This window comes from Phyllostomus hastatus, unplaced genomic scaffold (genome assembly GCF_019186645.2).
Source record: "Phyllostomus hastatus isolate PE091 unplaced genomic scaffold, TTU_PhHast_1.1 phas_contig_551, whole genome shotgun sequence".
NCBI classification, from domain to species: Eukaryota; Metazoa; Chordata; class Mammalia; order Chiroptera; family Phyllostomidae; genus Phyllostomus; species Phyllostomus hastatus.
The window spans coordinates 4,431,137-4,455,728 of NW_025333909.1; the positions used below are offsets into that span (position 1 = coordinate 4,431,137).

At 39.6% G+C, this 24,592-nt stretch overlaps 1 protein-coding gene across 1 annotated transcript in view; it reads left to right on the forward strand.

Annotated features, from left to right (window-relative positions):
- MTMR8 (myotubularin related protein 8) overlaps window positions 1–24,592 on the forward strand; it is a 60,560-nt gene that overhangs the window by 17,909 nt on the left and 18,059 nt on the right. Inside the window, exons 3-11 of the mRNA XM_045847380.1 lie at window positions 58–180; window positions 3,660–3,822; window positions 7,467–7,624; window positions 10,117–10,245; window positions 11,740–11,874; window positions 14,845–14,977; window positions 16,573–16,682; window positions 22,577–22,702; window positions 23,567–23,616. Of these exons, the coding sequence (XP_045703336.1) occupies window positions 58–180; window positions 3,660–3,822; window positions 7,467–7,624; window positions 10,117–10,245; window positions 11,740–11,874; window positions 14,845–14,977; window positions 16,573–16,682; window positions 22,577–22,702; window positions 23,567–23,616 (1,127 nt within the window). The remainder of the gene's footprint in view (window positions 1–57; window positions 181–3,659; window positions 3,823–7,466; window positions 7,625–10,116; window positions 10,246–11,739; window positions 11,875–14,844; window positions 14,978–16,572; window positions 16,683–22,576; window positions 22,703–23,566; window positions 23,617–24,592) is intronic.

Below are 24,592 nucleotides of genomic sequence, written 5' to 3' on the forward strand. Positions count from 1 at the left end.
GCCATCAACTCAACACATGTAATTAATCAGTTTCTTCCCCCCCCACCCCCATAACAGGTAGAAAATGTGACATTATTGGATCATTTTGCGGGTAAGACACTATCTAATGGGATTCTTTACCTTACTGCAACTCACCTGATCTATGTGGAGGCTTCTGATGCAGCACAGCAAGAAACATGGGTAAGTTCATAAGAAGTTTCAAAGGGTCTTGAAGGGTTGGGTATATATGCTTTCTAATACAGTAGTTTCTTAAAATTTCAAGCAATAAATTGCTGTAAAACTTTTTCCTCAAAGGACCTATTCTAGGGGTCTTTTAATAGTTTGAATTATATGACTTTTCACCCCTCAAGTTATTAACTATAGTCATCTTAGTCATTTTCAACCGCTTGGGAGTTTTTCTCAATACTTTTAGGTAGAGAAGCCTCTGCTCCTTTTCTGAGTCTTGTCAATAAGCATCCCTATGAACTGCTACCCATAAAATGTGGTGCAATAACTAGCAGTATCTATTTCACCTGGAAGCTTATAACAATGCAGAATCTCAGGCCTAAGATTTTGAAATTTCTAGAAAGCTCTCAGGTGATGCTGGTGGCCCATGGTTTATACCTTGGGTATCAATGGTTTAGACCATCTCTCTGACCTAAGACAGGGTGTGTGTCATGTGTATGTTTCCTGTTACACTTTTCAACAATGTTTTCTAATTAGTTTAGTACCCCTAACATTGCTTTATGCCTTCCCCATCCTAAAGTAGCATCATTTAATCATAACTTACTCATTAGCCAGATTGATGCATAGAAGTCTTTATAAGAAGTACAGTATGCTTCAGGTGTATAGCATGGCATAGTGATTAAGACTACAGGCTGTAGAGGCAGTCTGTTCAGGGTGCAATCCCAAAATTAACATTTACTACCTTTATAATCTTGGGCAAATTTATTTAAGTTTTCTGTGTTTCACTTCCCTCATCTGTAAGATAAGGATACTGATAATAACCTTGTTATGAGAATAAAATTTTAATGTTTTAATGGCTTGAAACAGTGTCTAGCTCATGATAAATACTATTGAATAAGTATAAGTTAAACCGAATATGCTTATGAAATAAGTACAGTTGATGTTTGAACAGTGTTAGGGGGTAGCAACTCCTATGCAATTGAAAATATTCGTACAACTTTTGACTCCCCCAAAACTTAACTACAGTCATCCCTTCATATTAGAGGATGATTGGCTCCAGAATCCTCTACACATACCAAAATCTGTCAATGCATGCCACTTTATATAAAGGGCTTAAGCATACAGTTTGCTGTCTACACTCATGGATTTCCAACAATGGATTGAAAATATTGTTGTGGTTGAATCTGTGGATGCAAAACCTGTGGAAACACAGGGCCAACTGTTTGTTGAAAAAAATCCACACATAAAGGGACCCTACCCAGTTCAAATCCATTGTTCAAGACTCAACTGTATTTTAATACCTCCTTTTTTAAAACAACATGAGCTTTCCCCATTTGATATTGTACGTGCTCCCTTTGGTGTGATGAAAAGAATGCCAAAAGAGGAATCAGGAGACCTGGTTGTAGGTAGACTCAGCTATGCACTAACTGGCTATATGGCCTCAGGTAAGTGGCTCTTGCTCTCTGGGCTTCCATTTTCTCATCCCTAAAATGAGGTGGTTAGATTATATAATTATCAGGGGTTCTTCCATTTCTAACAGTTCAGGAGACATTTCTTTTTTTTTTTTAAGATTTATTTATTTCCAGAGAGGGAAGGGAGAGAGAAAGAGAGAGAGAGAGAGAGAGAGAGAGAAACATCAATGTGCGGTTGCTGGGGGCCATGGCCTGCAACCCAGGCATGTGCCCTGACTGGGAATCGAACCTGTGATGCTTTGGTTCGCCTGTGCTCAATCCACTCAGTGCTCAATCCACTGAGCTATGCCAGCCAGGGCTTGAGACATTCCTTAGTACTGTGCCATGAGCCTTTCCCCTTTCTACCTGCATTTATAGACAGCATTCATTTCCCTAATTATGTTCCTATTGGGTATTATTTGAAACCCAGGGGACTAGATCTGGATGGCAAAACTTATATTAATCATTTCTATATATCAAAGGAGGCTTATTTACCCAATTAGTATTATTACTGAAGTTCTTCTCAGCCTTCATCAGCTTCACTTTCCTCCTCTTCCCAATTCACCACTTTTTTGCCTGTTACCTGAGCTTGACGATCAATATTTTACTACTCAAACACACATTCATGTGTTGATCAACAGGGCTTTGATTTTCCTGAAATTTGATGTATTAATCCCTATTACATTATCAGTAGTTTTTTTGACCCCTCTACAACTGCCATGGCAGGAACTGAGTTTGACAAAGCAATTAAGACAGAAATTAAAATGGAAAATCCCTGCTAGGAATATATGAGTGGTCCCCATACCTACCCCATTCATAGAGGGTGGGTGCAATTGAAAGAGATCCAGGGAGAGATAGCTTTTCCAAATAAATTAGGGCTGGGGCATAGCATGTGCAGAATGAAGGAAAAGAAAAGACAGTGATGATCAGAAGGCCATTCCAGGCACAGGGCAGGGAATCCAAAGAATGAAAAGATTACATTCAAGTTCTAGTTGCAGGAAACATTACAGACACAGATAGGAGGAGAACATTAAAGGTTAAAATGTAAAACTATGATTCCACAGTTTTTTGAATCTATAAAGAAAAAAAATTGTATTATCTGGACACAATTCCTTTTTACCAGTTTACTTTTCACACATTTCCTTTTGCTGGCATCAGCATGGACAAGAATGATGCAACTAAAGATTTAATCATCCTTTAAAAAATCAGATTCCTTAACCTGTACTCCCATAGGACACAACTTTATTAACTACAGTATAGTGCTTATGTATAGTTCCTTTAGTAATTAGTCTTACAGTCTCTACTCATTTCCTAAGTTACATAGGTCAGCTTTTCCCCATTTAATTTTTGCTTTACTGTCACTAGAGTGTAAAATATGAGAGAGAAATTTTCTCCCCAATACTTCTAGTTAAATCCTAATTCCAGGACTAGAGTTTTTAGAATTCTTAGAGAAAGAACCCTGGACTTGGAGTTAGATTGCCATGATTCAAGTCCTGTTTGTGCACTTCTTGGTTGTGTGACCTCTGATGAGGAATTCACTTCGCAGATCTTTGGTTTCTTCATTCCTGAAATGAGATCATTATACCTCAAAGGGTTATTATGGGGATTAAATAGTTAGTGGTCATGGATAACCTCATGAGAAATAAAGCACAATACTAGCTATTAATTTTAATTAGTAATTTAGTAGAACAAAAGAAAGTCCTGTTTTTCTCTGTGACAATTATTCTACCATGATTGTAAATTTTACCATAGCATGCCAGAAGCCATCTGTACTGAGCCAATTTACAATTGCCCCAAACCTGGTAACTTTATATTCCAAAGGAGGGAGAAGTTTTATAACACTGCAATTTCCTGCTCATTACTTTAGCACTATTTACTTCTATTTGAGAGAAACCCAGTTGTGCCTTACAAAGGATGGTTGATGGCTATATATGTGATCACAACTCTGGTTATTCTGTTACCGTTACTGAGAGTCAAGGCCACTGATAATAATAGAACTTATGCATGACTGTGAATTTATTTTGGTTCTTTTCTGTTTTGCAGATTGCAGTGCATCACATTGCCACTGTGGAGAAGTTACCTTTAACTAGCGAAGGCTGTCCCCTGATTGTGCGCTGCAAGAACTTCCTGGTGGCCCACTTTATTTTAGACTCTGACACAATTTGCCAGGAGGTTTATATTTCACTGCTCAAGCTTTCTCAGACAGGTAGTTATGATAGTATTTTTTACCCAAAATCATTTTAGATTTTTCCCCCCAAAACTGCATACTGGAAAGATTATGGGCTATGAAGTTAAACAGGGCAGAGTTTGCATCTGGGTTCTGCTCCATGGTGTTTGGACAAGTTATATAGCCTCTGATTACAGCTTCCTTGTCTGTAAAAGCAGTAATAGTATAAGCTCCCCTCAGGGGTTGTTTTGAGGTTTAAATGCATTTGTGCATTTTACTCTGTACTTGCTATATAGAGTAGATATGTAATAGATGTTATCCCCTTCTCTTTTCCTCCCACTTTTTAAGTGTGATATTTACTTGTGGGCTTCAGTCACCTCAGCCTCCTCAGACACTGTCACCTTAGGCTTTGCCACCCCCACCTGGATCACCTGGTATCCACCATCTGTCCCATGGGCACACCATCTGGGCTATCTAAAAAGAGAGATTTTCACATGGTTCCTTGTAGGTGGGCTCCATGACAAAGTCAGCCCTCCCATAAATCACCAGTTCCAGTTCCATTTATGATGCTCTAACTTCCTATAGGTCTGAACATTTTTGTTTATGAATCTCCTCTGACTCTTAGAGCCACTTATGAGGGAAGGGCTCTCTTGAGGTAGACAAATCAGCTGGGCAACCCTATGAAGAAAGGTGGTTCCCATTTTAAAGGCGGTAAGTCTTGGCCTGGGAGAAGTTAGCAGGCCCAGCTGTAGGGTCTTGATATGCAAAATAACGACAGAGTAGGTGGATGCTACACTCACCTCCTCCCAGGACCAAACTGAAATTACAACTAAAGTATAGAACAATCATCCTGAATAACCACCTGAGGGCTAGGTGAAGAGAACCAGGGATTTACAGAAGAAGCCACATTGAAACTAGTCCAAACAGGTTGCTGAGGGACAGTCACAGGAAACACCAGAGTACCTCACAAGAGACCCAGAAACAACACACCAAGTGGCCAGCTTCAGACAACATCAGAGCAGGGTTTAATAAGCTTCGTAGGCAGCATATTCAAAGGGAGACCTTGGCAGGCACCAAACCCTGCTCAGGCAAACTCCGCTTAATGTGGTCAGCAACAGCACAGCAGCTTGCATGCCATGGTCTGGGTTGAGTCTTGCAGTCAGCCAGCCTGTGGGTTGATCCCACGCACAAATGGGCCAATAGCAATCAATACTCATTTACAACAGGAGGGCCCACATTACCTACACAAGGGGTGTTCCTGGAGCACCCAGCTCAAGCAGTTAGGAGACTGTACCACTGGACCCCACAGGACCCCTAGTACATAATACATGAGGCCACCCCAGGGAGACTGGGAGTCATAGCAGATGTACATAAGACATAGAAACAAACACAAACAAGGAGCCAACATGGAGAGAAAAATAAACAGCTCAAAATGAAAGAATAGGAGAAATATCCAGAAAAAGAGCTAAATGAAATAAAGGCTACCAATTTATCAGATATTGAATTCAAAGTAATGGTTATAAGAATGAACAACAGCATGAAAAAGGACATGGAAACCATAAAAGGGCCAGTCAGAAATGAAGAATACAATATCTAAAACAAAGAATGCACTGCAAGGAATAAACAGTAGGTTGAATGAAGCAGAGAGTTGAACTAGTGATTTGGAAGACAAGGTAGAAAAACACCGAATCAGAAAAAAGAAAAAAAGAATTAAAAAAATTAGGATAGTTTAAGGGACTTATGGGACAGAATCAACCATAACAATGTCCACATTATAGGGGTACCTGAAAGAGAACAAGGGATCAAGAAACTATTTGGAGAAATAATGACCAAAAACTTTTCCTAACCTGGTGAAGAAAAAGAGAGTCCCAAACAAGATGAAACCAAAGAGGCCCAAACCAAGACACATCATAATGAAAATGGAAAGGTTAAAGATAAAAACAGAATCCTAAATGCAGCAAATGAAAGACAGTTACCTACAGTGGAGCTCCCGTAAGACCGTCAGCTGATTTCTCAACAAAACATTTCAGGCCAGAAGGGACTGGCATGAAATATTCAAAGTGATGAAAAGCAAGGACTGACAATGAAGACTACTTTTTCTATCAAGGCTGTCATTTAAAATTGAAGGAGAAATAAAGAGCTTTCCAAATAAGAAAAAGCTAAGGGGGGTTGTTACCATGAAACCAATATTACAAGAAATGTTAAGGGGCCTACCTGAAGAAGAAGAAATAGGAGGAGGAGAGGAACATAGTTAAAATAATAAAATGGCAGTAAATATGTACCTATCAATAATCTTCCAAAACTGAACCAGGAAGAATTAAAAAATGGAATTGGCTGAATATAACTAATGAAATTGAAACAGTAATAAAAAAAGAAAAACTCTCAGCAAACAAACCTCCTGGACTGGATGGCTTCACAGGGAAATTTTGCAACACCAGCCAGGGCTGAAACCTACGTAATTTTCTTAACCAGTGTCATCCCAGTAAATTCAATAAATAGGAAAAGAATTTTTAAAAAGTTTTAACTTGTAAGCCCTGGCTGGTGTAGCTCAGTGGATTGAGTGCGGGCTGCGAACCAAAGTGTTGCAGGTTTGATTCCCAGTCAGGCCACATACCTGAGTTGCAGGCCACGGCCCCCAGCAACTGCACATTGATGTTTCTCTCTCTCTCTTTCTCTCTCCCTTCCCTCTCTAAAAATAAATAAATAAAATCTTTAAACAAAAGTTTTAACTTGTGAATGTTTTTCATTAGTTCAGGAAGGAATTCTGCTTTGGAGTAAAATCTGTTTCCTGTTGTCTCATAAGCTTTCTGTTTGGGCCACTATTCCCGCCCCGATCTTCAGTTCCAGCTAGAAGACTAGGGCTTTTTATTAGAGTCCTTAATAATGTAGTTATCTCTGTTTCCTCTAGTTTACCCTCTCATCCTGCAGCCCCACCTCTAGGCTGATCCATCAGCTTCATCTGATTTTAATCTGTGGGATTTTTATGCTCTTAATTTTCTCTCCAATTTTCTCTCACCCTTTACCCAGAATAATTTATGAGAATTTGCTGGTATTTTTTTTTTTGACAGAGGTTACCTGTCAGCTGGCCCAACACTTTATAAGGCCTTGGCAGATTCCATCCATATCTGGAAAAATTGTTGCCACATAAATTAGGCTGATGAGTTATTGGTTGCATGTTGCATCTTGTGAAGAGAGAAGTGGGGTTGACTGGAAGAGAAGAAATGACCATTTATCAGCCAGAAGTAGGAATTGGCTTGATAAACAGATTGGAAAACAGTGTTTTTTGTTTTGCAACATGTTACAACAAATAGTACTCTTAGGATATTGGAGCTCAGTTAAAAAAAAAAAAAAAAACTTTTGTAAGGACCACTTCCCCAACATGTGAATCCCTGAAGCTTCACCTCAGTGTATTATCCAGCAATTCACAGCAAGCCAGACAGAATGTTCCTGCTTTGTGTTGGTATCATAAAAATTCAAATTCATTTTTAAAAGAAAACTCAAAAACAGTTTTCTAGTTCTTATTCCTTACATCAAGGCAACCTTGTATACAAGCCATTGTCCTTTTCTGGGGCTGTTTGACAAACATTTCCTTTGGAAGAAAGGAAGTCTATCCTTTGTAAACATTATTTGGTGTAAAATTTCAATCATTATTTCTTGTTTTTGTGTTTATCTCCATTATCCAGCATTATTTGAAGATCTGTATGCTTTTTTTTATAATCCCAAATCTACAAAAGAGATGAGGGAAAATGGATGGAAGCTGATTGACCCAATATCAGATTTTGGGCGTATGGGAATACCCAACAGGTACTGGACCATAACAGATGCCAACAGAAACTATGAGGTAATTTTGTCATTGTTGTTTTCTTTTAGGTCCATTTAATTAAAACAGAAGAATGTTAGCAAACAAGGTTTTGAAAAAAGAAAAAATCATAATCTCTCCTTTTCATTCAACATGTAGTCATACAACAAACATTTCTTAAGTATCTATTGCACTCAAGACACTAAGTAAGCGTTCTCATAGTCTAAAGCAGAGAGTGCTGTGAGAGCATAGATGAAGGATATGGAGTTCAGACTGGGAAGCCAGAAACAGTCTGATGATTTGGGGAAAAGCACAGAGGAGGAAATCTGTCTTAATTTATACAGGGAGAGAAGGAAAGCAGTCAGGAAGTGAAGTGAGATCATGAAGGGCTTCATAGCCAAATTAAGGAATTTGAGCATTATCATCCTGCAGGCAGTTAGGAGTCAGTAGAGTATTTTAAGCTGGAAGGTAATGTGAATATATTTGTATTTTAGAAAGATAACTTTAGTAGTAACGTGGAGAGTTGGTTTGTTAAGAATGCGGAAGAATGATAGGACAACATGAACGAGGGCAATGAGTATGGATGGAAAGGAGGAGATGGTTTGAAGAGATACTCAACTGGTACAATCAAAAGAACCTGGTGACAGAGTAATGTGGCTGGAAGGAGAGAGAATTTTAGTATGCATCCCAGGTTTCCTGGTTTCTGGCTTAGGTGACCAGGTAGGTGATGGATATGTTAACAAAGATAAGGAGCATGAGAAGAGGGCAGTGTCTTCAGTTTTAGACTGAGTTCCAAGTGATTCAAAAGATGTCAAGTATATATTTAAGTCTGGATCTTAAGAGAGAGGCCTGGGAATGTGTTGGTGGTTCGCAGGACCAACCCTCAAGTTGAGCAATTCATTAGGAGGACTCACGGCACTCAGCATATAGTCATAGTTGTGGTTGTGATTTATTAAAGTGAAAAGATATAAGACAAAGTTAGCAAAAGGAAAAGGGGCAAAATCCAGAGAAAACCAGGCACAAGCTTCAGAGTTCTCTCCCAGTGGAGTCACATAGGACACGCTTAATTCCTCTAGTACAAACTGTGACAACATGTGGAAAATGTTGTCTATAGGGAAGCTTATTGGATAATCAGTGCCCAGCTGGTCACATAGGCACTCTCTGCCTAGTATATACCAAAGTTTCAGATGCCCAGAAGGAAAAAAAAAGTGCTTGGCACAAACCACATTGTACAAACAGTTTAGGCACAATTAGTCACTGTTATCAGTCAAGGGATGGTGGGAACCCTTCCAAAATTCAAGTTCCTGCGCACCAGCTGAGGGCCAGACTTGCAAGCAGGCCTTTCTAAGGATAGCAGTCCTTGACTGCTTGCTGTGAAAACCTTTCTGCACAGGGAGTAATTGGTGTTTAAGTGGTATCTCTGAATTGTTGGATCTTTACTTACAGTTTTTTACTGTCATTGAAAGAAAAATTGTAATGGCTTTCTGATAACCATTTTGAATATCTGCTAGCAGGGCCATTTGTGAGGTGGCTTGTTAAGGTCATACTTGACAGGAATGCGTAGAGGTAGGGTGAATTCTTTTTGGTTCCAACATGTGTCTAAGTCTCCCAGATGAACTCTGAAATGTCTGTGTTGGCACCTTGGATGCATGTGGCTCTCTGAGTTGAAAGGGAAGCTCCATTTATTTCTCTTTATATGACTCGCTCCTCCAAAATTTAAGTCCAGGTAAGAGGATGGTTATAGAACTTTTTCTCTGTCAGAGTTCTGCATTGTGAGGACATTGACTTTAATTAGTTACATAGAACATTGAATCTGATCTACCTCAAACTGTCCGCATGTTTATATTTTTATTTGATCCATTGTCAAATGTTTATGGGTGTTCTTTACTTAGAGTAGCGATTAGAGCTAACTTGGCAATGTCAAGTCTGTGCTATTATAATATTTTATCACTGTCTCTTTAGAAAGATATATTTGGTAACCACTAAAAGCTGGTGAACTTGAGAATATTTATCAGTCTTTTTGTAGAGCAAATGTCACACCTAAAACATCAACACTTCCACCCCCAGACTAGTCTGTTAAAGGCCCTCAAGATGTTTATACTAGGAGCCCAGTGTGCATTTTAAGAAAGAGTAAATCATGTTCTCTTCTTTTATACCTGTCTGCTTTATATTTGAGTATATTTGTTTTAATATACTTACTTACAATATACATTGTTTGCTTTGATAAACAAGTGTACAAATTCCAGGATAGGGTTATATGTGTGTTTCTACCCGTAATGTGCATTTCTACCTATATTGTTGGTATGTTTTGTTCTCATGTGACTTAATACCTTCCTTTCTAGAAAATAATGGCATACTTGGCAAAGCTATTACACCAAGGATATTTATATTCCTATTTCTAAGGAATGGATGATTCTGGATGATAAATAGCAGACAGCTAGTGTTTGAGTAATTGCTATTCCAACCTGCTGATAGCAAGTGAAAAATGTAAAAAATAAATATCTTGAGTTAAAAAAATTTGAGTTTTCTTTTAGATATGCAGTACTTACCCTCCTGAAATAGTGGTTCCTAAGTCTGTAACCTTGGGAACGTTGGTTGGAAGTTCGAAGTTCAGAAGTAAAGAACGGTTACCTGTGCTCTGCTACCTCTACAAAGAGAATAATGTGAGTTGAGCAAACTTCTCTCATGAGAACTAAACTTGGCTCTAGAAGACCTGGGTTTCAGTCCCACCACTGCCACTTCATGGCTGTGTGACCTCAAGCAGGTTACTTCCCTGAACTTTTAGTACTCTGAGGGTTTTTAAGTGGCTCACAAGAGGGAAAAATATATGTGTACTTTGTAAATTGTAAAGTGTTGTGCAAATGTTAAGTGGCATTTTTAGTGTGCTCACTTGTTTCTTTCCTCCTCTGTGGTCTCCAGCTTGAGGGGAAGTTGTTGAATGAAAGGATGTTTGAGGACTCTGGCCTTTTACTGGAACACAGATGTCCTTGATTCTTTCTCACTACTTTTAATATGATTTAAGGTAGTGGGAAAAAGCACTTAACTCCTTCATTTGAGTCCCCTTCCATAGGAAGGGATAATAGTTCTTGCCTCTTGTGGTCGTTCTGAGATCTAGAGTTAGAGAAATAGTCATTTTCTCAAGTAGGTAAACTATTCAGGTACTAAAAGAGTATAGTGAAATGAGTGGGTGTTTTTGTGTCAAACTATCAAAGTGAGTAGCCCCTTAAAAACCACACTACAGTGCAGTGCAGTCCATTAACTACTCATTACCAAGCATACTTGCTAAATCGCTGTTTTTATATTGACATGGCTTTAAGCAAACTAGCCCCTCTGATTTGACATTAATGCGTGAACCCTGCTCTCTTAAGACTAAATCCCTGCCCTATCTTGAAATCTGCTGCCACTTCAAGCCTCTGGTTTATATGAGTGATATGACTGGGACTCTAAAAGAGCAGGGCAGTTGCAGAAAAATACTAACCTAATACATATTGAGAATACAATTTTATTGAGGAAGCACTCAAGATGTGGTTTTCCTATAGTCTGGATTTGCTAAGACTAGGTTGAGAATCCTCACCGTGTAGAAGGGGAAAAAAGACTACAGTCGTCCCTTGCTATATCATGGTTCACTTATTGTGGCTTCACTGTATCGCGGTTTTTAAAACCCTCACTGGTGAGTAACCATATAGAATATTATATGTTGTTAAAATTATGTAGGTTTTAGAGTATAGAAAGTGTTTAAGAGTATATGAAGTGTTTATAAGAGTGTGGGAAAGGTTAATAAGAGAGTGGGAAGGGTTTATAGGAGTGTGGGAAGAGTTTATAAAGCCTTAAAATCGATATAAATAATAAAATAAATAGAATGCTGCTACTTTGCTGATTTTCACCTATCGCAGGGGTCTCTGGAATGTAACTCCTGCGATAGGTGAGGGATCGCTATTCTGAGCATCAGTTTGTGGTAACACAGCTCACATGCCTGGGGAAGGCAGGAGACTGAGCCCAATGTCAATGGAACAGCTGGGCTTCAAAGCTACATCTTTCTTTGCTTCACTGTCCTGAGTTGGTTCATCTTCTTTCTCTGCTCACCAAACCTGGGATCAAGGAGGCTTTTTGACCACCTGTGCATATGATCCCTCAAATGACACATTTTTTCCTTACAGGCTTCCATTTGCCGCTGTAGCCAGCCTCTGTGTGGGTTTTACACTCGCTGCGAAGATGACGAGCGCTTGCTAGAGGCTATTGGACAAACAAACCCAGGGAGCCAGTTTATGTATATTATAGACACAAGACCGAGGGTATTTATCAGTGACCTCTTTGATATTCTTACTTCACTCATTTTGTAATCCCCATCCCTACATGTTGAGCTTTGCGGTGTTATTGGGAAAGTTATATTTGTGTATGTGGGCTTATTGTGTCATACATTGTGTAAAATCATTTTCGCAAGCCATTGGGAGCCCATTTTTGTCGCCTGTCACTCACGGTCAAGCAAGACAGAGAGATCCTTGATGCTTTCAAGGGTACTTTGAACAACCTGGCCTTACCACCTCCTGAATTTGTGACATCTGAATTGAACGCCCAGAGGCTCTTTGATATTCCCTCCTCTTTATCACTAGATCTATTCATCAATTAGAATTTTCAGTATTTTCCTTCTGTGGTATAAATTTACCATCAGATAAAGCACCTCAACTTAACAATGGCAACCTTAATACCAACATATCTTTTTGTAAGTAATGTACTAAACCACAGTGGGTGAATGATATTTTGACATCTCCTTAAGGAATCGGGTTCATGAATGTCACTACTATATGATTAACAGAAATTCTTTAGTTTATGTGGTGGTAATTATTTTAGCACCCAGCACTATTCACTGATTAAGCATTTCCCAACTCAATGAAGTGAGGTTTAAATCTTGGTCCCAGAAAAAAAAAAGAAAAGAGCAAGAACATAAGGTTGCCATGGATTTTGGCAATGGACATGGCCCTAGTGAAATTGTTTGATCATTCCAAGGGCCAGATACTGTGTGGTCTGTTACAATGTGTTTTTCCAGGCTCTGTCCCTTTCGAATGTGAGTGTGACAGAAAGGAGGGTCCTCAGATCAACCTAAGTATCAGCCCAAACTCTTCTTAATTAATTCTTTGACCTTCCTCGTTTTGTCTAGCTCTGTAAGGGATTGTCGAAGAATTAATTGTGTCCCATGAGGCAAGTAAAGGACAGATTCCCTTTTCTTAAAGGATGTCCTTTATAGAGACAGCTCCAGAAAGAAATGTGTTTGTAATTTGATGTGCGGAGTGTGGCTGACTAGGAGGTTTCATTGTTCACTAGTGATTGCTAAGTCATTGATTCAGATATAAGCCTAAGCCAGGTGGTTGTGGCATCACAATTAAGCAACTGGCTGTGCATGAAATCAGATTGTGGCCTTAGACAGCTACCTGCCCCATTTTGGGGATCACTCACTGGCCATTCTCCAGAGCTACTACCTAGGGCTGACTGGGCTCAAGAGAAGAAATCTTTTCCCTTTCTGCTCAGGCACTATCTTTGAATTTCTCCTGAGTTTGCTGTCTTGCTTCAATCATAACTGCATCTGCCATTCCAGATTGGAAAAAGTTTAATCAAATCTGTATCTGTCAAGATTAAATCATCTTAAAACGGTAAAGGGAAACATACCATGCTTTTGAAAAACTGAAGGATTGGTGCTTTTTGTCCAAACCCAAGACCAAAAAGCCCCTTTAACAGGTCTCCTGGTCCTCTCAGAAGGCTTAGAAATATATAGCAGCCTTCCCCTTCAGGATGGCTAGATCTATTCTTTTAGTAGAAACTGTACTGTAGTTGTAAAATACTACATTTTAGGAGTCAGACAAACCTGGGGTCAGATCTTCCCTTCAGCCCGTATCCATATAATTCTGGTTGAAGTTGGTTCAGCTCTCTGAGATTGTTTTCTTATGGGAATAATAAAAATACCTATCTTGAAGGGTTGTAGATTAAATGAAATAATATAGGTAAAGGACCTAGTACAGGGTCTGGTACATGCTAGGAGCTCAATAAATAATATATTTCTTACCTACTTGAACATCAGCCTGCTAATATGGAGCTGGTACTCAAATCTGCCAGACATATTCCCAAAGATTGTATAGTAATACCATGTAGCTAGCTATCTGCAGTAGCTGGCCTTTTAGTGCTGCCCTGACCTGGAGAGGGGCTGCTTTAATTCTTGCTTTGTTTGCTTAAACATTCATCAGTCATAGCAAACTTCCTTGCTATGAGGTGGCTGTTGCTTGTACCTCCACAGGTGTACCTTTGACATTTGTCATTAATATCATGGAATCTCAGTGGCATTGTCTGTGTGATAAGTAATCAAAATTACCATTACATTTCTCCCTCTAAAAGTATCTGGCATTCTAAACAGAGTATGTTGACACAAAGACTATTCCCTGAATGTGTTAACATGAAAGGTTTCTGCTTCCAAGGGTTTAATGGCATTCTTTTCTATTAATACAAAAACGATACCCTGTCCACATATATGCTCCTCCTGTCTTTTAAAATGCATAATACTGGGAGATGAGAAAACAGGCCCAGACAACAAAACCATTTGATTAGTAAGATGGTTATCATCATAGAAGTTATTTTGGCCTTTTTTCCTAGTTATTGTATTAATATCTCCTGACTACATCTCATTTACTCTCTATCCTGCCCAATATTCTTCTTATGACCTAGAAATATTCCAATTACCACAAGCTAAACATAGCATTAAAAACAGGTCTGGGTATCTCCATTTCATTTTATCAGTGAGTGAAAGTCATTTAGCTTATGCATGTTTTAGATACTTTTTTAGAATAGCTATTTAAAATTATTTGTCCCTGAAGTTCTTAGACTTCTTTCTAGAACTTCTCAGTTGAAAAGATTTCTGAACTCTCACATGTTTCCCAGAGTAAAGCCATTTCAGCTGAGAAAACATTTGTTTGTGATAAAGCTCAAAATTATTTCAGTTCTTCAGACCAGCTATCCTCATAGTTGCCATATCCTTGAGTCTCTTAAGCAGAGTTTTAGTAATAAAACAAAAACACTAAATCTTCCTCTATACTACTCTGTTACTTAAGATAACCTTACATAAAAACCAGTGAAATTCTCTGCATTCCAGAATGTGCCCTGACTTAACTTCTTTTTCAATGGATAAGATTTAAAACTGTATAGAATAAGGCATTGAGATTGGTGAATCCTGTTATTTTATCACCTGCCCAATCTGCTCTATTATTCCTCAAATATTGCAGTTGAATGCCTTGGCCAACCGAATAGCTGGGAAGGGGTATGAAAACGAAGACTACTATGCCAACACTCGCTTCAGGTTCATGGGCATTGAGAACATCCATGTGATGCGGAGCAGCCTGCAGAAACTCGTGGAAGGTTAGAAGGATTTCACCTTGGATAGGCCAGAGCCCCTAGCTTTGCATACATATACATATATATGTACACACACACATACACACAACATGCTTGGTTTGGGGTAGACCATAAAAACAACTAAGTGAGCAGGATCAATAGGTGATAGGGTTTTTAAACTACAGTATGAACCCAGCTTGCATAGTACTGAATTATAGCAGTCTTGGTCTGGCAGAGGAACTAAGATGTTCAGTTTCACAACCCAGTTAAGTCCATTTGGGTTTAGTTGCTGTGGAAATCATGTCTCCCTATAGAATTACAGAGGCAGGTGTTTAGGGGTGGACATGTCAACATAAGTATAAATGAATTTGGAATTCATTGCATCATCCTCAAGGTAAGAAATCACCTACCTCATTTAATCTACTGTAAGGAGTCAGTAGGATTTTATCACTGTGCTGATAAAGGGGGTAAATTTAGACTTAAGAGGAATGAAGCTGATGTCAGACAATATGGGTCATCTGTCATCACTGCAAAATAATTGGGATCAGAGTAGGGGCAAAGTGAGATTGGGGCTTGACAGGACCCTTGATTCTCAAACATTTCTCTCAAAGCCACTACCCAGGATTCCATGATGCGGTATGACAACTCAGGAAGAGACGGTGAAAACCTGCCTTCTTTAGTGAACTCCCTGTTCCTCCCCTCTTTTCTTCAATTTTGTTCTCAGGTTATAGGCCAAGACCTCTCCCTTACATGGTCCTTATTTAATCCTGTTTCTGCAGTCTGCATCCTTTTTAGAGTATTAATTAGTGTTCCTCTTCCTTGGATCTCTTCTTCCTTTCTTTTTTGTCCCAGAATATTCTACAGCTGTAGAGGAGAACAGGACTTTTTACAGATTTTTGAGGCAAAAGATTGCCCTCTGCTGGATAACCAGTGCAAAGTACATGAAAATTAACTTTTTTTCCCCTAACCCTTTGAGACTGCACAGGAATGCAGGGAATAGGTGAGGATGTGGGAATACAGCCAGATATTAAGGGCCTGAAGAGTTAGGATGAGTGGGTAGAATTAGGATTAAATGTGTTTTTTAAAGAATTCTTAAAAAGACTTTATGTATTTTTAAAGAGAGAGGGGAAAGAAGGGAGAAAGAGAAAAACATTGATGTGTGAGAGAAACATTAATCAGTTGCCTCTCACATACCCCCAACTGGGAACCTGACCCACAACCCAGGCATGCACCCTGAATGGGAATCAAACTAGCAACCTTTCCATTCACAGGCTGGCACTCAGTCCACTGAGCCACACTAGCCAGGGCAAATGTGTTTTCTAATCAGAGGACATGTGAGTGTTTTCCTGTGGTTACTGACTCATTCTTCTGGCTCGTAAGAGATTTCTGTGGGCTTGGGGTGGGTTCTACAGCTCAAGAAAGAAGAGACCAGCGGTGGAAGATATGGTAGGCTCTAAGCCCTAATCCTGTCCCCTGACTCACTGTGTGGTTTCTAATTATTTAACCTTTCTGTGCCTCAGCTTTCATGTTTACAAAATTACGATCCACTTTTTCCTCTTTCTTGGCGAATAAACTGAGGTTATTGTGAATTTCAATATCTGCTTTCCTTTTTACCTTAGTTTGTGAATCGAAAACTCCAACAGTGACTGAATTTCTTAGCGGCCTGGACAGCTCAGGGTGGTTGACACACATTAAAGCTATTATGGATGTTGGAACTTTCATTGCAAAGGTAATAATTAGGGCTTTTAAGAACTTGCACTGACTTTAATTATGGGATCTCTTGAGGTAACAGTGTATCATGGTGGAAAAAATATTGAAAAAATATCTTAGTTTCTAGATTCCCCTTGGCTACTAATTCACTGTGTGCCCTTGGCAAATCTTATCCCCTTTCTGGGTGTCCGTTTCTTCATCTGTGGAACAAAGTGGCTGGGTTAGAATCTAATGAGATAAGGTTTGTGGGGTCCAGAGAACTATTTGGGAATAGTATTGACCCTCTCCTTCTGGAAAAATATACATATAGCTATGCATACAGAAAATGGGCCTTAATTTCAGAGGCTTCACTGACCCCTGACCTCAGGTTAAAAACTCCTAGATGATGTCTATTGGTCCTTGCAGCTCAGATATTCTTTGTTGTATTTTGGTGTTGATTTTAAGATATCAAGTATAAGTAAGAGTGAGTGTACAATAAATGTAGAGCTTGTATATCTATGGTATTCAGACCTTTGAGTATAAAGCAGACCTTTTATGACTTCTTTCTTTAGGTCTGCCTCCGAATGGAGTCCATACAGGCTTCATCACTCATTCATGCTGACATTTATTTTCTGACCCCTAGAACCTTAGCCTCTGTATCACTGGTTAAGTGATGTAAAAAAAAAGAAGAAGAGGAAGAAGAAGAAGAAGAAAATGGGAGTGTACATTTTCTCATTTTGTCTATATGTGTTCCTACATGAGAACTCTCCCTCTTGGCCGCACCTCCCCCCTCCCACGTGTTATTTGTAGAAGTAAAAGGAGAGAATGACTTTTCACCACTCTGCTGTCATTTTCTCAGTTGAAACTAATGAGATATATAGCCTCTGGCTTAAAATGTTTGAAGAGTATATGTCATTAATTGCCTTAACTATCTAGCCCTAATGCTGTTTTGCTTCCTAATCCTGTTGTCTACACTTTTTATTATAATATGCTACTAATGTTTACTATGTGACCCATTTCATTATTTGAAGCCCACAGTTAGAAGAACTGTTCTAACTGTTCTTCATACTGTTCCTTTTTCACATGCCCTATACCCATACATCTGTATTCCCTTTCTGAAGCTGACTTGATTAGGCCGAACAGAGTGAGGGTAGAAAAGAGGGATCAGTTTGGTAGACAGTACAACCTTATGAATATTGGTTGAATGTTTTTTATTCTTTTTTATTGTTGTTCAAGCACAGTTGTCTCCATTTTCTCGCCACCTCTTTGCCCCGCCCCACCCACCCTCACCTCCCACCCTCAATCCTTACCCCCTTTGGCTTTGTCCATGGGTCCTTTATACATGTTCCTTGATTACCTTGAGTGGGTGGAAAAGATAGGCTTGGGATTGCACGGTTATATTGTGCTCCCCATCTCCAGCACCACGTATACCTTATCACAAGTTTGAAAACTCAGTCAGCCTTGAATTCTCTCCCTTCCCGTGCATCTTGCAATTGCCTACTTCTATCACTGCTACCTCACAAGTGTTTCTCAAATCTATTCATTCTTCCCGGCCTCGAATGCTATTTTCCTAGTTAAGACACTGCTCATCCCTTGCTTACAGTAATAACTACACAACTTACTTACTTTTTTATTATTCGTCACATTTTTAATCTTTCTTTTAAAAAATATTTTATTTATTTCTTTTTAGAGAGAGGGGGAGGGAGGAAGAAAGACAGGGAGAGAAACATCGATGTGTGGTTGCCTCACACATGCCCCCCTACTGGGGACCTGGCCAGCAACCCAGGCATGCGCCGTGACTGGGAATCAAACCAGTGACTCTTTGGTTTGCAGGCCGGCACTCCACTGAGCCACACCAGCCTGGGCTGATCTTTGTTGTATTTTCGCCTCTTTGCTGCATTTGGCACTGTTAATCCCTTTCTCTTTGAACTATTTTTGTAGTTCTGGTTTTAATCCAACTACTCTTTCATGGTTTTCTTTCTACCTTTCAGGCTGCTTTTTCACAGGCTGACTCTCGTAATATCCCCCTTCCTCTACTTTCCCTTTAAAAGTCACTGCTTTTCCAGGTCTTTCCTTTTTTTACTTTGGTCTCTGCCTGGACAGCACCAGGCATGCCCACTGTTGCCACTACCATCTCTATTTACATAGTGAGTGGGCAGATCTGCACTCTGGACTTTAGAGTTTCCAGCCCCCTCTTGGACTTTAGACACATATATCCAATTATCCACTGGGCTCACCATTGGATGTCCCTTAACTACTTCAGACTTACCATAGCCCAAACTGAAATCTTCTTTTTTTGCTTTTTAAAATATATTTTATTAACTATGCTATTACAGCTGTCCCATTTTCCCTCCTTTATTCCCCTCTGCCCTGTACACCGACTCCCACCCACATTCCCAGTCCCCTTAGTTCATGTCCATGGGTCATACATATAAGTTCTTCGGCTTCTACATTTCCTATACTATTCTTAACCTCCCCCTGTCTATTTTGTACCTACCATTTATGCTTCTTATTCCCTGTACCTTTTCTCCCATTACCCCCCTCCTCACTAATAACCTTCCATGTGATCTCCATTTCTGTGACCCTATTCCTGTTCTAGTTGTTTGCTTAGTTTGTTTCTGCTTTTAGGTTTGGTTGTCTGTAGTTGTGAATTTGTTGTCATCTTACTGTTCATATTTTTTACCTTCTTTTCCTTAGATAAGTCCCTTTAACATTCCATATAATAAGGGCTTGGTGATGAGGAACTCCTTTAAGTTAACCTTATCTGGGAACCACTTTATCTGCCTTCCCATTCTAAATGATAGTTTTGCTGGAGAGAGTAATCTTGGATGTAGGTCCTTGCCTTTCATGACTTGGAATACTTCTTTCCAGCCCCTTCTTGCCTGTAAGATTTCTTTGGAGGAATCAGTTGATAGTCTGATGATTTATCCCACAGTATGGGTATTCTTTTTTTAAGATTTACATATTTATTTTTAGAGAGGGAAGGGAGGGAGAAAGAGAGAGAGAGAGAAACATCAATGTGCGGTTCCTGGGGGCCATGGCCTGCAACCCAGGCATGTGCCCTGGCTGGGAATTGAACCTGCAATACTTTGGTTCACAGCCCGCACTCAATCCACTGAGCTACGCCAGCCAGGGCCTCTTGCTGCTTTTAAGATTCTCTCCTTATCTTTAATCTTGGGTAATGTACTTATGATGTGCCTTGGCGTGTGCTTCCTTGGGTCCAGCTTCTTTGGGATTCTCTGAGCTTGCTGGACTTCCTGGAAGTCTGTTTCCTTTGCTAGATTGGGAAAGTTGTCTTTCATTATGTTTTCAAATAAGTTTTTAATTTCTTGCTCTTCCTTTTCTCCTTCTGGCACTTCTATGATTTGGATGTTGGGATGTTCATAGTTGTCCTGGAGGTTCCTAAGCCTCTCCTTATCTTTTTGAATTCTTGTTTCTTCATTCTGTTCCGGTTGAATGTTTCTTTCTTCCTCCTGGTCCAAACCATTGATTTGAATCCCAGTTTCCTTCCCATCAGTGTTGGTTCCCTGTACATTTTCCTTTATTTCACTTTTCACAGCCTTCACTTTTTCCTCTGTTTTGCAACCTTACTCAACCATTTCTGTGAGCATCCTGATTACCAGTGTTTTGAACTGTGCATCTGATAGGTTGGCTATCTCTTCATTGCTTAGTTGTATTTTTTCTGGAGCTTTGATCTGTTCTTTCATTTAGGCCTTTTTTTTTTTGGTCTCAGTGTGCCTGTTATATAGTAAGGGGTGGAGCCTTAGGTATTTGCCAGGGCAGGGCAACCCACATTGTTGTGTTGTGGTGCTGTATGTTGGGGAGGGGTCTGGGAGGGAACAGTGCTGCCTGCTGTGCTCTCTGCAGGCTTTCAGTCACTTCTTCTACCACCCACAAGCAAATTGGGCCTTTCTGGTGCTGTTTCCCAGGTGGGTGGGTTTGTGTATGTTCTAGGACCCTGTGGGTCTCTCTAATGAACTCTCCTGTGAGGCTGGGAGTTTCTTCCACTGCTGCCCAACACCCATAGGTTTTTTTCAGTCAGACGTTTTGAGGCTTTATTTCCCTGCTCTGGAACCTTGGGATGTGTGGTCTGTCTCACACCCTGGTTGTCCCTCCCGGTTCATCCTCATGCAAATGTGGGACTGCCCACTCTGCCAGTCGCCACCTTGCCTGGTCCTCCAGCCACCACTCTGCTGCCTGCCTCCACCTCTCCTACTGGTCTGGATGAAGGTTTCTTCTTTAACTCCTTCGTTGTTGGACTTTATACAGTTCAATTTTCTGGCAGTTCTGGTTGTTTTTTGTTTTCAAGTTTGTTGTTATCCTTCTTTTGGTTGTGCAAGGAGGCACAGGGTATCTACCTATGCCACCATCTTGGCCAAAAGCCCCCAAACTGATACCTTCTTATTTACTCTCCACACCAAGTAAAACTCGTCTCTTCTTCTGTGTTCACTGTTTATACATTTCAGAATCCTCCTTGACTCTTCTCCTTTGTCCCATATCCATTTTCATTCTTATCATCCATCTTCTCATTTTCAGCACCAATACTACTACCTTAGTTCAGGCCTTCTTTGCCTTTCACAATTTTAGTGGCTCTGTAACTGGTCTTCCTAAATCCAAACTCATGTCCACCCAATCTGTTCTCCTCATTGCCACCACAGTGAGCACCTCTTATCATGGTACTCCTCTGCTTTTAACACTTCAGTGGCTCTCTCTTGTCACCAGATGAAATGCACATTTGTCAGGCTAGCCCTTGCCCTTCCGGGCAGGCCTTTCTCTCATTCCTTCATTCCAAGCCTAGCTACAATCAAAGTATTTAAGAGTTCCTCACCTCATGTCATACCTCCTTGCCTTTCTACATGCTGTCATGTTTTGCCCCCTGCCTAGAATGTCCTTTTCTCACCAATCTGACAAATGCCTACTCATCTGACAAGCCCATTTAAACTGCCTCCCGTTCTTTGGTTATTTTGTGCCTTTGTTGTACCAGTATGGACTTTTATTTTAGTTATCATTGGTTTGTACTCATTCATGTGTTTGTCTCCTTTGTATCCCCATTACACACCGTAATGTTTCTTGAATACTCACTCAGTAATTATTGGCAAGGTGGGTAGATGAATGAATGAATTAATACATTAATTTCCTTCTCTTTTCTCCCTTGAGGAAATCCTACTCTTTCTTCAAGGCTCAAGCTTCCCGGGCTCCTACAAAAGGATATAGTTACTACACATTACTAGATAGCAGTAGTATTTTTCACTGTATTGTAATTATTTATGAAATATTTACCTTCAGTCTCCCTAGCTTGTGAGCTCCTTGAAAGTAGAACTGAGTCTCTTCTTTGTATCTCTAATATCTAGCACATGACTGGCACAGAAAGATACATAATTAACTATTTGAATGAAAAAGTGAATGCTGAATATCCATCATTGTCAAAATTGCCCAAGCTGGGTCACTACCCAGATCTTTACATCATTCTGATTGTACAGAAACTGACCTAAGACAGGTAAACCTCTCCATGTTAAGTTGGAAGAATTTGTTAGTGAGACTAAATGTCTGAAGATTCCAGAGGAAATTATTGTCAGATCTAGGACTGGAATGCAGAACTGTTCTGTATTTTGGGGGCATGGATTCTTCCTCTCGCCCACTCCTCTCTCTGATAGTTGATTCTTCAGAAGTTTTGTAAATTTAGAACTCCCTTATTTTTTTAATGCTGAATCATGTATTGGTTTTCATTTTCCTTTCCTGTTAGGTAAGTTCTCCTTTTTTTTTTTTTGCACTCCATTTTTTCATTCTCCATAAAGTATACCAATATTATGGTAAGAAATTAATGTAGTCTAGTAAGGGCAGGTTTTCTGTACTGTAGAGATGGCAATACTATTTATTCACCAAGCATACTATGTAAAAGTTGTTGATGCTGCTCTTTGCCTCTTATCTTCACAGGCTGTAAAGGTAGAAAAAGCCAGTGTCTTAGTCCACTGTTCTGATGGGTGGGACCGGACAGCACAAGTCTGCTCTTTGGCCAGCATCCTCCTAGATCCATTTTATAGGACATTCAATGGTCTCATGGTAAGAGAGCAAACAATTGTATTTTATTTTGCATGAATGAAAGACTGGATAAATCAAAAAGAACTTTCAACCAATTTGTTTTCTACAAGGAGTTCCAAATCTATAAAAAGACTTCTGTTTTTCAATTTAGCTTCTTTCTACTAAATTAGGCATTCATAGTCTATACAATTTGTATTGCACACTGAGCATAGTTTTTTACCTATCAGAAGGTAAGTTGAATGTAATAGACTGCTGTAAGGAGTAGGAGAGACTCAAAAGTGTGCAAAACTGAAGTGGATGACTATTCAATAGGCTATCAGATGGTTTCATCTTCAACATGTCAGCTGTTTGGGTATCACACTTATGATTGTTCTCTGGCAGTGAATCCAAAGTTTCTTAGTTGGCCTAGAAACAGAACTCACAAAGGAGTTTATCCTCATTTTTTAGAAATGCTTTTTAAAAAATCAAACAGGTGCAAATAGGGTTGTACCAAGATTTGTGCTTGGTACAAACCCAGGTACTAACTTTGAAGTCCTGTTTTTTCATAGGTTGAATTTAAGATTATGTTGATCAGGATTGCATTTAGTTATGTCTCAGTGGCTTGCCACACATAAAGGCCAAAAGAAGTATGACACTGGGTACATATCCAGAATAATTTCTCCTGAGAGCTTTTTAAATTTGAAGGAAGCCTGTATAGGTCCTTAAAGGATTCCCTACAAGTTACTTACTTAGTAATCATTTGGGAAATTAACTTTTTTATTATCAGTTCAACCCAAACTTGTACAAAGTCCATTTCAGCAAAGTGTTTGGATATTTTTATATATATGGTTAATTCATTTTATCATTTTTCCTAATGCAAACTTTTTTTTTTGTATAACAATGAAGATTCTGATTGAGAAGGAATGGATATCCATGGGCCACAAGTTCTCCCAAAGGTAAAAAGATCCTCATTTTAAAGGAGGAGGTTTCCCCTGGCTGGCGTAGCTCAGTGGATTGAGTGTGGGCTGTGAACCAAAGCATCGTGGGTTCGATTCCCAGCTAGGGCACATGCCTGTGTTGCAGGCCACGGCCCCCAGCAACCGCACATTGACGTCTCTCTCTCTCTCTCTCTCTCTTTCTCCCTCCCTTCCCTGTCTAAAAATAAATAAATAAATCTTTAAAAAAATTAAGGAGGAGGCTAAGGAGATGTTATTAGGGTAAGGTTTATCAAAACCCAATATGTTCTTGTATGAAGGAGCAGTAAGTTACACATGGCGGAAATCTCTTTTCATCAAGAAGTATTTCAGGCACTATGCTAGGGGACTAGGGCTACAAAGGTGACTAGAATATTATCTTTTCCTTAAAAGGGTGCAAATAATTTTATCAAATTTTTAAATATGTTAGGGAAGAACAAGGCATCACAGACCACAGAGGAAAAAAGTGCTTAACTCTGCCTGAAGAAGCCGGGATAGGCATCCAGGAATAGGCAGCATTTGAAGATGAATTTTGGGGGATGAATAAGAGTTTGCTAGACAGAACAGTGAGCTAAGGAGGGCATCCAGACAGAGGGAATATTGTGTAAGACAATGCACCTTTTAACATTTATAGAACAAAGAAAGGTGCAGATTTCCATTCTCTAGTAAGAAGTGGTGTAAGGGCTTACATATGTCTAGTGTCACTAGAAGGGAGATAGCCTCACTGAAAATTTACCTATGTTATCAGAACAATCAACAAATATTTACCAAATACCTAACAATGTGCTGTAAACTGTATTAGACACTGAGCTGGTTTCAAATGCACATAAAATGTTTTACCCTCAAGGGAATTAAAATTCAGGTCGCATTCTCCTCCGTTGGTGTGTATCCATATAATTTTATTTGTTACCAGGGGAAGTATTTTCAGGAACACCTATAAAGGACAAATGGACAAAAC